General features: G+C 40.9%; 1 protein-coding gene across 1 annotated transcript in view; it reads left to right on the forward strand.

The window, feature by feature from the left end:
* The window catches only part of elac2 (elaC ribonuclease Z 2), a 52,109-nt gene that overhangs the window by 32,860 nt on the left and 6,474 nt on the right, over window positions 1–12,775 (forward strand). The window contains exons 17-21 of the mRNA XM_043714475.1: window positions 105–243; window positions 1,851–1,889; window positions 4,857–4,966; window positions 9,683–9,782; window positions 10,311–10,431. Coding sequence (XP_043570410.1) covers window positions 105–243; window positions 1,851–1,889; window positions 4,857–4,966; window positions 9,683–9,782; window positions 10,311–10,431 — 509 coding nt within the window. The remainder of the gene's footprint in view (window positions 1–104; window positions 244–1,850; window positions 1,890–4,856; window positions 4,967–9,682; window positions 9,783–10,310; window positions 10,432–12,775) is intronic.

A 12,775-nucleotide genomic window follows, 5' to 3' on the forward strand; every position in this document is an offset into this window, starting at 1 on the left:
AAGGTCGAATGTCAGCAGATTGCTTCAAAGTGAAAGAAGAGTAGTTCACTCCTGGTACAAAATTCCTTTTGATTCTAATAAGACTTCTTTAAAACTTCCTTTAGCGCGACATGCTCTATATTGTTAGATTGTGGTGAAGGCACTTTTGGACAGCTCTGTCGTCATTATGGCAATGATGTGGATGTGATCCTCTGTAACTTGTCAGCCATCTTTGTTTCCCACATGCATGCTGATCATCACACAGTGAGTATTTTCATTTCCAACGTGGGTCATACATACAGTGCCTCGGTTAAACGGTGGAACTTATAACCTGTTGGGGGTCAGCAAATGTGGCCATGTCTATAATCTGACTCATTCATTGTGTGAATATAACTGCTGTCAGTGACTAGGGAAGTAATATCCTGGAATAGGAATACAAATATCTTGTGAAGATCAGAAAGTTTCAAGGGAGAGTGAGAACCATACAGGACAGAAGATAACTTACCATGTTCATGTCAGCTGTCTATGAAGAATGGCTCAGTTAGTTTTCCCCACCCCAAACACTTGTAGATGTTTGCCACGCTTTTTCTTTAGTAGACTATTCAATTCGCTTCAGAGATTTTGGAATCTGCCTTGGTATGCAAGTTGTTTGAAGCATGGATTCTTTTTGCCCACCAGAGGGAGACTAGTCTTTCATTGGAAAACAAGCTAAATGTTTGAAATCAGGTAAAGTGCAAGGCTATGGGGAAAATACCAGACCGTGCGATTAATTTTGCATTGCTTGAGCAAAGAGCTCACATGGCACAATGAGCTGAATGTTATCTTCCTCCTGTGCTGAAAACCTTTCTGGTTAAATGCATGATACGCCCATGTGAATGGTTATGGAATGTCTATAAATGTAATGTTTTTACAGCGAAATGGCTCCCAATCTTTGGGCAAACTGTCTTAGCAACAGTGACAATAGTTGTGGGCCTGTATTGTCGATGTTCTTGATCAACCTGTCCAGGGATGTTATGACACTCCTCTAGGGTGTGTCATTTGAACCCATGCCTGCTGGCTTTGGGGTAGGGACACCACCACTGAGCCACAAGACACCCTTCCTCACAGGTTATACCCTAGATTGATTGATTGATTTATAGTTGTTTCAGTCAACGTGTTGCAAAATGTTAAACGCAGGTCCAGGGCAAGTGGTTCTGGAACCCAGGGACCCTAGCCTAGAGATAGAGACACTACCACTGTGCCAGAAGATGTTGGAGGGTCGAAGGTTGAGGAGTCACCTTCTAAAGGTTTATAAAAATCATGAGGATGGGTATATGAATAGGAAGGCTTTAGAGGGATATGGACCAAATGCTGGCACGTGGGGCTAGATTAGTTCAGGATATCTGATTGGCATGGAAGAGTTGGACCAAAGGGTCTTTTTCCATGCTGTACATCTCTGCGACTCTGACTAAAAGTATAATAAGTTACCTATTCAGATACATAATGACACATGCCTGGGGAGGATGGGATTTGAATTCAGACTTTCTGGTCTAGAGCCAAGCATGCTACCATTGTATCCCAAGAGCCCTGGGCCTGTTACATTTTGATGCTTAGACTGCCACTAATGAGAGTCTCATGAACATGCTCATTAGTATATCTTTTAATGAGCATTATTAAGAGTCCCTTGTCCATATCAATGAATTTTCTTGAACTTTAACTGTACCTGAATTAAACTCCTACTCTGCTGGGCTAGTGGTTTAGAGTAGGTAAGCAGTGTACCTGCTACTTGACTAGATATCACTGCAGTGCAACAATATTCAAAATTGTTTCAGATTGACATTGTAATTCATTTTTTTTATTTCCTTTGGATGATGTGTTTTAATATATTACAGGGCTTGATAAATATATTGTTGGAACGAGAAAGGGCTTTGGTAAGTTAGATTTATTTTTAATGAGTCTGAATTTTTAATATGCGTAAATAGACATCCATAGTCAAGAGTATGGTGCTGGAAAAGCACAGCCAGTCAGGCAGCATCTGAGGAGAGGAGATTCGACATTTCAGGAATAAGCCCTTCATCAGGAAATTCCTGATGAAGAGCTTATGCCTGAAATGTCGAAATTTTTTTTTCCTTTTTTTTATTTTTTTTTTCCCTGCTCCTCGGATGCTGCCGATCTGCTGCAGCACCACACTCTCGACTCTGATCTCCAGCATCTGCAGTCCTCATTTTCTCCTCCTCAAATAGGTGTCCAGTCAAGCTTTGTTTCTCTGGTTTCCTGTAAGAAAACGTGAATGTTTACCCTCCCTGTACAAGCTGGTTTGTCCCAGTTTTTCCAGTCCTGTGTCTGTTTAGCTTTCGACCTGTGCAGATCGTGGCCTTCTGTGGTTGAATGTGGGAAATTTGGAGCTTTTGCTGCATGTCCGACCATTACCACAGTCATTGGCCTGATGGAATTTTAAATATCCAGGGATCCAATGCTTTTGAAGAATCTGCCAGCTCTGACCAAGTGGTTTGCTGTACTAGTGCTGCTTAACCTGCTGAATATCCCTGGTATTTTTGTTTTTTTTAACTTAGATTCCCTACAGTGTGGAAACAGGCCCTTAGGCCCAACAAGTCCACACCGGCCCTCCGAAGAGCAACCCACCCAGACCCAATCCCCTACATTTACCCCTGACTAATGCACCTAATACTGTGGGCAATTTAGCATGGCCAATTCACCTCACCTGCACATCTTTGGACTGTGGGAGGAAACCGGAGCACCCGGAGGAAACCCACGCAGACACGGGGAGAATGTGCAAACTCCACACAGACAGTCGCCCGAGGCGGGAATTGAACCTGGGTCCCTTTTGTTTTCAGCCATGTCCTATTAACAAAAAATTACTGCAGATGCCACACTTCCTGTTGATTTTCAAACCTTGCTTTGGCTTGACATTTTTTTTCTCTAAGTTGATGTTAAACTAGGTGTCTGAAAAAACACCTAGAGGCTTAAACATGATGGAGTAACCTTACTGAATTAAGAGTTAATACGTTAATTTATTCATGGAGGTTAGTACAGATTAATCTGTATTAGAAAGGCATAGAATGGTGCAGCTGATCAAGTCTGGGCCTGTTTTTTTCCCATTGTAAATGTCTTTCTTTCAAATATTTAACCAGTTGCCTTTTGATTGTAACTATTAAATCTGCCTCTCATATTCTTCAGCAAAGCGTTCTCAAAAACAGTTTACTGTATTTCTTGTCACTTTTGGTTATATCAGCAAGTGTATTTTAATGCTCTTTTTGTTTGTTTATGGTGGCAGATGCAAATATCTCCTTAGTTACTTTATCAGAAATGCTCCTGAATTCCAAACTTGTTATAAAATCTCCCCTTGCTCCTTTCTCCTTCGAGTGACCCCAGATTCTCAAGTCTCTCCAAATTACAAATTGAGATATTAGAGTGTGTTAGTTAGCTCTCATCAGAGCTATCATCTCGCTGTTTGGGCCCTTCCGACATTTCAGGGTTTCTTACAAATCTGTCTTCCTCTCCTGAGCTCTCCCACGCTACCTGTTCCTCCCCCACTGCTCTCCCTCTCCCAGATCTTCACCTCATAAACAGACTAAATTGCCCAATACAGCAACCACTGGCAGCCATGCAGACAGGGCGGTGATGTAAGCTCATTGAGCATGCGTGCTCATTGTTCTACTTGGTGGCAATGTTCACAATAAATGCAGCCTTTTTTTTTAAAACCTGCTTTTATTTGAGGCAAAATTCAAATATTGGGCAAATTATCTCAATATAGATATTGTTTAACATGAGAGTCCCTTAGCACTACTGTAACTCAACTGACTATTGTAAATAAACTGCTTGCATCTGGAAAGTTAGAAATCACACATCACCAGCTTATAGTCCAACAGGTTTATTTGGAAGCACTAGCTTTCAGAGTGCTGCTCCTTCATCAGGTGGTTGCATCTGGAAACATTGAAATTGTTTCAATAAAACAGTGAAAGCAGCTAAATAACAATTCTGTCGATGGATTGGATTCCTCTTGGTGATTTTACTTGGTGTCATCTGATCATATCATTTCATAGTCCTTTTGTGCACAGATTTCAGTTTTCCATAGAGATGGAGTAATCTGCTTTCCCAAACCTCATGTTCGCCCCCACCCCCCTCGCAGTTGTGATCAATGTTTCTACCTCCCAATGAACTTTCCATTTCAGGAGACAGTTTCACAAATATTATTGTGAAACACTGTGTTCCTAGGGTCCCTCAGTGACCTTATGCTCTTAGCTGCAATTAGCCACCCTCGCCAGGATATATTAGAAAACCCCATTGAGGCTGATCTCTATGTCAGCCATACTTGTCAGTCCAGACATGTCTCTGTGTTACCAGACATAAAGAGTCCAGAACACTGAGTAGGTGCTGTACCAGAGGAACGTCCAGGCAGAGACTGGAGACCGCATTAAACAGCCTTTGCGTCCTATCGCCTTCAAACTCCTGTACACATACAGAGGCCACTGTTCCCAGTGCAGTTACTGCAATTGTAATACTTCACTTAGGAAGGACAAAGAGACTTGTTCAACTGAAGGCTATCCCTTCCCATTTTTTCCCATTAAATATTTCTGCCCACTTCTGTCCTTCTGGAGTTTGTTACTATTCTTGTGATTGTTTACTACATTTCTGAGCTACCTCTATGAGCAAGCTTCGCGGTTATATCCAGTAGATCCAAGTTCAGCTATGTCACCTAAAAAGAGTAGTTGCACTGCTCCTAAAATTGAGCCCTGAAGAATTTCTTTGAATATTCCTCTCCAGTCTGAAAGTTATTTGCCGCTAACCACCTTCGGACTTGAATTTTTATTTTACTTTAATCTCAAATCGTCTTAAACTGTTTAACAAGGAGCAACATTTATCATTTATTTTGTTAGCTATCCCAGGGAAAGGACTTCAGCCCAATTTCACTTGTGGGACCATTACAGATTATGAATTGGTTGAACCAGTACCATACCCATTGCCAGAAGATTCTTCACCATTTGAAGTGAGTTGGTCTATCGAATCCATTTCCAAACTGAATGTTTAGGGGGGTGTAGTAGTGGTGGTGGGTGAGGGCTAAAGTTCATTTCCCCAAGTGGGAGCAAATACCTTTTGTGAAATATTGAGAGTTTCTAATACTCCTGAAATGATCGTGAAAGGTTATTTTGACAATGTATATGAACCTTTCCTTCATTGTAAATGTAGATTAGAGTGGTGCTGGAAAATCACAGCAGGTCAGGCAGCATCCGGTGCCTGACCTGCTGTGCTTTTCCAGCACCACTCTAATTTAGACTCTGGTTTCCAGCATCTGCAGTCCTTGTTTTTAACCCTGTAAATGTGGGTGTCAACCCTCTGTATTGGTTCCTCCTACTTTTAGTGGTTATTCTTTTAAAAGAACCGTCACTGAATAATTTATGAAGTTGAGCTTTCAGTTAATTTATTTGTGACATTTATACTCTCTTATCTATCCCTTATTCTTTCAATCCTAAAAGTCTTCTGTGTTAAAGGTTTATCAGTAAAGATGCTTAATAGGTCTGCCTTTGAGGGTTATTGTATCCCAGTTTCTAATGGTAGTCATGTGCTTAGTATCTTTGCCATTCCTATCATTTGGACTGTTCTGGTATTTCTCCTGTAATTAACGTTTTGCTCCCATGATGAAGTGTGATATTGTCTCTCCTGGTCTATGCTGAGCAAATTGTTAAATAGTATATGGCCTTAAAGATACATCCTTTTCTTGCTAGCTGCTGTGGAGATTTTCATAATTTAACTCCTATTTATGTGGGTTCTATTTAATTAACTAATTTCTCAACACAAACTGATCTTTCTAACCAGATATGGTTAGCGAGTCCCCACATGTCCCCACAGGTTGTTTTTTAAAAAACTCAAAAATTTTATAATGAGCTTTTGAAATGCAGCAGTCATGTCCCCCCACTCTGAGTCAGGATATCTCCATTCAAGTCCCACCTTGCCCCAAGGGGCATTTTCTAAACACTGATTTTTTTTAAAATCAATTACATTTTCAGTATGTCCTCTCAAGCTAGCTTATGTTGGACAGTGTTTACCATGGACTCCGTGTGGCGCTGGAAAAGCAGTCAGTCAGCAGCATCCAAGGAGCAGGAGAGTCAACATTTCAGGCATAAGCCCTTCATCAGAAATGTTCCTGATTCTACATTCCTGGTGAAAAGCACATGCTCAAAACATCGACTCCCATGCTCCTCGGATGCTGCTTGACCAACTGCGCTTTTCCAGTACTGCACTTTTTGACTCTGATCTCCAGCATCTGCAGTCCTCACTTTCTCCTTTGCCATGGCCTCCTTATTATGAAATAAATGTTCTTTTGGGCAAAATTTACAAGGATTGAGAAATAAGAAATTTTGATTTTTTCATTGCAGATGTTAGGATCCCAGGTGATAGTACTGTTCGACAAGTCAGATTGCACAATGAAACTTGGGTTGACAGATTACATTTGATTTTTGCAGTTGTTTATCATGTGAACATTCTCTCTCAAGGTTGCAGTATTGTCTATAATAAGAGAATGTAATTTTTTTAACGCAATGTAATTGTGTACAATTTAGAATGATCTGAAAATTAAACAGCAAAGCAAAGATTTTTTTCTAACTCTTCTTTTTGTCCACAGACTACTATCTTGCAGATGCTCAATCCCAGAGTGCTATCACTCCTATCTCAATTCTTTTAATTTTTTAAAACTTAACTGACTCTTTCCAGCTTCTTTTCTTCTGAGACAGTTATGCAATTCCTTTTGGACTTTTTTAGGCTGTTTATAATTTAAAACTTTCAATTTGAACATCTCCAGCCGTGCACAAACTCTTGTGGTTTGGAAGCTTCACAACTTAAATTAAATCTGCTGGGGTGGCTGGTTCCCCAAACTGAGAATTTGGTTCCCCTGCTCAAAGAAAACTGTTGTCTCTTCTGAAATGAACTCCTGATTCTGCTGAACTGAGTTTCAGAGCTAAACTAAAAGCCTTGAGTGTGTCAACTCGGGAGTGAAAATATTATTAACACCACAGGAGTTTGGCTGGGCAGTTAACTGAAATTGCATTCCATGCCTTTATAAATAACATGGAAGGTATTAATTTAGCAGTGAATTGTATTTCGTTTATAGTGAAACTTAGCGGATGTTTCATTTTATTCACAACATGCTTATGTTTAATAGGAATTCTAGAGGTGTATTAAACAGGTCGTACAGAATGAAGGCTTAATTAATTATGAAATACATTTTCCCTCTCTTGGGAACAGAATAGACTGTTTCACCTGTTGTATTGTGTTCTCTCTCTGACTGTTCTGACAGGCTTACTGCGCTACTGATTTATAAATGGTGTAAATGAGAATTCAGAGAATGGCTCTAGGGATACAAGGGTAGTTTGGAGAGGCTTGAATTGTTCTCCTTGGCAAATAAAACGTTTGTGAGGAATTTTGATGGAAGTTCTCAAAACCATTTGGGGCATTAACAGAGTTGATGAGGGGATAACATTTCTCTTGGGCAAAACGTTTAGAACCCGAGCCATCAGGGCTAAAGAATCCAAAGTGAAGGCAAAGCTTTTTCATGCAATGACTGGCTCCGATCTGGAATGCAGTGCTTGGGAGTGTGGCGTAGCCAAGTAAAACAGAATTCAGAAGACGGCAAAATAATTATCTGAAGCATAAAGCTTTGCTGAGCTATGAAGAATAAGCAAGAGATAGTGGGACTCTCTGCTGTTTCAGAATGACTGCATGAACACCAAGCAATGAGTGGCATTCCTCTGTGCTGGAACTATTCTGTATCCCAGTCATACATTATTAACTAATAATAGTCACTGGATATTTGAATTTCAGTTCTAAAAAGTCACGTCAGCTCCTGGTAATACCCCCTCCTCCAAACCCATGTATAAGAGCAATCTGTTAAAGTACTGTTTCCATACAGTATGGTCCAAATAGAGATATGCGTATAAGCATCATCCACATTATTCAGGATTGATATTAGATAATTATAGGATGCAAAAGACTTTACTTTGGTAATTACGGTCCAAGTTAGTCCCCACTTAGTCTTTGTGGTCCCAGATAAAGATGAGATGTGTTTTTATTCTTGTCGTGTCGTTTTTGTTAATCACCACAGTCCAAAGATGTGCAAGTCAGGTGAATTGGCCATGCTAAATTGCCCGTAGTGTTAGGTGCGTTAGTCAGAGGAGATGGGTCTGGGTAGGTTGCTCTTCAGAGGGTCGGTGAACTTGTTGAACCGAAGGTAAAAACAATGACTGCAGATGTTGAGCCGAAGGGCCTGTTTCCACACTGTAGGGAATCTAATCTTAAAAAAAACATCTTAAATTATTCTCACACTCTACACGGCCAGTGCTGCTGGTCTTAATGTTCTTGAATAATATGTTCATTGAATTCTGTGTTCTGTTATTTGCGATTGTCCATTCTCAATCAGCTAGCCCTTGTGGGAAGATAAAGGGTGTTTTCTATGTTAAGTGTTTCTGTCCTTTGCCCTCAAAGTCTTTACCAACTGCCTAGTTTTTTAATAACCATTGTAGTGATAAGTAAATGGGAATGCTATCTTCACTGAACTGATGAGAGCCAATTGTGCTTTGCTGGAATTCTGGCTGGCTGTAGGCGTTATGTAAATGTTATAATAAACGTTTGTTTATTCTTCCCTGGGATATGAGTGTTGCGAGTAACATCAGCATTTGTTGCTTATTCTTCCTTGCCCTTTGAAAGCAGTTAAGAATCAGCCACAGTGTTGTGGTCCTCAATTAACACAGACCAGTGATAAGTATCAAAAACAAAAATTGCTCGTTAAGCTCAGCAGGCCTGGCAGCATCTGTGGAGATACGTCAGAAATAAGGTTTTGGGTCAATAGGATGAAGGGTTTTGGCCTGACATGTTGTTTTTCCTGGTCCTCAGATGCTGTCTAACTTGGTGTGCTTTTCCAGCTTCACATCTCTTGACACGTTCAGTTAGCGCCAGTTGTTTCTCAACTGAATGTTCAGTTAGCAACACCTTTTTTGTAAAGCTGAAGTGATTTTTGTTTAAGCAGATAATCCCTTTAAGTTTTTAATAGAGCTGTCTTGTGCATTGCTTGCTCTGAATTGTGGGTTATTACAGAATATAGATGAGATGTTGATCAAATGAAAACTGGGTTTGGAAGCTGGAGTTGTGATCATTTTGGTTGCCTTTTTGATGGACTTGAGACGGGACCGTCACCCAGCTGGAATGCTGAATTTCCTGTAGTAGGACTGCAATACCAACTTCAGTATCAAACAAGTGCTGTGAAAGCTCACCCACGTGCTCCAGGTGAGGTGTAGCTGAACCAAGAGACAAAGCCTGGGAATATTTAAACAATTTTTGCAGCGCTCATCAGTAGCAAAAATTCTCCTCTTGGACTCAATATATATCTGACCGAGTTCCAGCCTATTAGGAACTCCTGTGGTAGCACCTATGCGAAGGAGAGTTACAAGTCTGGAAATTGCCCTACCAGACGCAGAGTGTACTGAATCATGTGAAACTTGAGGATAGGTTTGTGGGTATTTGTGATAAAAGCTATCTAGAGAGATGGAAATGAATTGAAATTGGAGAGGAGATACAAAGCAACCATGATCTAATGGAATGGCCAGACAGGATCTAAGATCAAAATGGCCCTCCTCTGAGGGGGCAGTCTTGGTGGTGGATGTTTGTATTACCTGGATCTGCAGGCACTCCAGTGTTTCCTCTCCTCCTGTTTCAGTGTTATTTCTGTTCGACATTTCATGGAAGATGCTGATGTTAACAAGTTAATCACTCAAGAACGCATCCAGACTTTGTTGAAGAAACTTGAACTGGAAACGGTAATGGCGCTTATTAATCTGGTTTGTCTGTTGGATTGAATTCTTCTATTTGGTGAAGGCAAAATATGTAATTTCTTTTTACTGAGGGGCACAATACATTTGAGTAGAGTGAAGTTTGTGCTTGGCCTTGAGTGTGTGCAAGTGAAATTTGGGGGTGGGGGGGGGAGAGAGTCCAGAACTAGAGGGCATAGGTTTAGAGTGAGAGGGGAAAGATATAAAAGGGACCTAAGGGGCAACATTTTCATGCAAAGGGTGGTAAGTGTATATGGAATAAGCTGCCAGAGGAAGTGGTGGAGGCTGATACAAGTACAGCATTTAAAAGACATCTGGTTGGGTATATGAATAGGAAAGGTATCCCATAGAGGGATATGGGTCATGTGCTGGCAAATGGGACTAGATTAGGTTAGGATATCTGGTCGGCATGGACAAGTTGGACCGAAGGGTCTGTTTCCATGCTGTACATCTCTATGACTCTTTGACACTCTCTCATTCTCTTCTCTTGCCACATGTGACACGTGTTGGTGACAGTTCCAAGCCTGTGTCGTGCGACATTGCAGGAATGCCTTCGGCTGTGCTCTTCAACATAAGTCAGGCTGGAAAATCGTTTACTCCGGGGATACCATGCCATGTTCAGCTCTCGTTCAGACAGGTCAGTTTAAAATGGACTCTGGCAGATGATCAAGTGAAGTACATCGCTGTTCTAATTCCTCCAATATTTTACTGATGCAGGAGCACGAGAGGAGATATGAGCCATTCAGTCCCTCAACTTTTCATCTTTCAATGACATTGCTCTGTACCTTAGTTCCATATCATTTCATATCCACCTAGCCAACTTCCCAGATCAGATTTTAAATTATTTGATTAAGCTAACATCCCCTTCTTTTTATAGGACAGTTCTGCATTTCAACCACCCTTTGAGTAGTTTCCTGACATCTCTCCTTGAGAGACCTGGTCAGATTTTAATGTCCTTTTCCCTTTTCCTGGGTTCCCTAGCCAGCAGCAATGGTTTGCCCCCAGCTGCCTCCCGAGTCAATCCTTTTCAAGCCCTAACTTGATTAAATTACCCTTGAACTTTCTGTATTCCAGGAAATGTGAACCTGATTTGTATAATCTCATGCTCCAACGCTTGAAGCCGTGATAACCTTCTGGTAAAAGAAGTCTTGTTATATATTTATTGTTTGTTGGATGTTAGGTTTCAAAAAACAAGTCCATGTTCCTTTTGTAGTGGATTACAACTGGCCCCTACAGAATGCCAAGTGTTTAAGGTATTATGAAATCTAATGGTTAGCATTTAGTTAATAAAGGAGGGAAGCACTTAATTGTTTTTGAGGTTCAAGTATGCCTTTGTGAGCTCTCTACTTGTGGCCAGTGAAAGTATTAGGCCTTTCATCCTTTCCCTTCTCCTCTGGACTGTGTTCATCCACTGTCGGACAAAGCCTCCCATACTGCCAACTCGCCTGACTGCTGAGGAACCTCTCCTGCAGTAGGTGCATTAAAAGGATTTATCTTTCTGTCTAAAAAGAGTAGAGCAATGATCAGCAAATTGATTACCAGCCACAGCGTCTTCTAAATCTGTAATTTAAAATGTCAAAAGTCACACAGGTTCAACAGGTTTATTTGAAGTCATAAGCTTTTGGAATGTCGCTTCTTCAGGTGATGTTCACCTGACTAAGCGATGATACAACTCTGGGTCAACCCTTCTGCTAATTAAGCCAAACACACAGAAAAGCTCACCTCGTCTCGTAATCTGTTAGAGTATGAGTGACGGAGAACTACCCAATTCTGCTACTTAACACAAACTATCGACTTATCCTTTAAGTCTAAAAGTGAACTTTAAACAACTATTTACAACTCTAAGCCTCCTTTCTCTTAAAGGTTTGTTACCTACCTCCCACTCAATAACAATATACTGATCCGATAAAAGCCCCTATTAAATTTACAGCAGCTTAATTTTCAAAACCAGATAGCAGCTCCAGCATTGGTCTTCCTCTCTTTTGTAGATCTCCCTGGGTCGCCTTCGGTCTTTTGCCACAAAAAACGTTTCAAAACTAAAAAATGCCTATTGACAGAGTGTGTGTCGAATAGCAGTCATTCAGTGACAACTGTTTCTGGCCAACTGTCCAACATGTCCTGGGTATCAGATTCCCTCACTGGTTTGATGGTGTCAAAACAGTAAAATTCAAATTCGATTGGGTTTTAGTATCTTGAGGCATAATTTTAAACTGGTTATGTTTGGACTGCTGTGAAAACAACTGAGGTATCGAGGCTACAGCCAAATATGTTACATCTTTCAATTCTCCAGCACACTTTATGACTGCTAGTCAGTCACATGACAGGTGTTTGCCAGCTCTCAGCTTTCACTCTCTCTTAAAGGTGCAGGAGTGTTACTCCTTCATCAGGTGACTTCACCTAACTAAGGGCAACGCTCTGAAACCTCGTGATTTCACATAACCCTGTTGGACTAAAACCTGGTGAAATGTGACTTTTGACCTTGTCCACCCCCCAGACAAACACCACATTATAAATTAAAATACATCTGAGCACGGTTTCTCCATTGACTGTTCCCCTTCATGGCTCACCAATCATGTGTAATGATTTAAAAACTCTAGGGCACAATACACTTTGTTTTTATTTTGCTGCCTTTTGAGTTTGTTAGTCTACCTTCCTGGGTAGTACTGAAACAGCTAAAGGTGGCAGGTGACCAGGCTTTCCCTGTCGGTCTGTGGCACCATTTTATGGCAACTTTTAACCTTTTGTTTGCGACATTTCTTTCGCACTGTCAAAGCTAGATTTTTCAGCACTCATTTCTGAAATCGCAGCTTGGTTTCAAGGCCTTTTATTTTCTCCTTGCGCCTTCCGCTACTTAATGCTTTCTTGTTCTGTTTTATTTCCCAAATTCAGTTTGTATGAGCACGCACTGCAGTCTCTTTAGCTGAATCGAGTGATGGTTTGGTCACCTGATATTGTGCCAGTATGAGTCACGCTGGCAGCAC

Source organism: Chiloscyllium plagiosum, chromosome 24 (assembly GCF_004010195.1).
Source record: "Chiloscyllium plagiosum isolate BGI_BamShark_2017 chromosome 24, ASM401019v2, whole genome shotgun sequence".
Taxonomy (NCBI): domain Eukaryota; kingdom Metazoa; phylum Chordata; class Chondrichthyes; order Orectolobiformes; family Hemiscylliidae; genus Chiloscyllium; species Chiloscyllium plagiosum.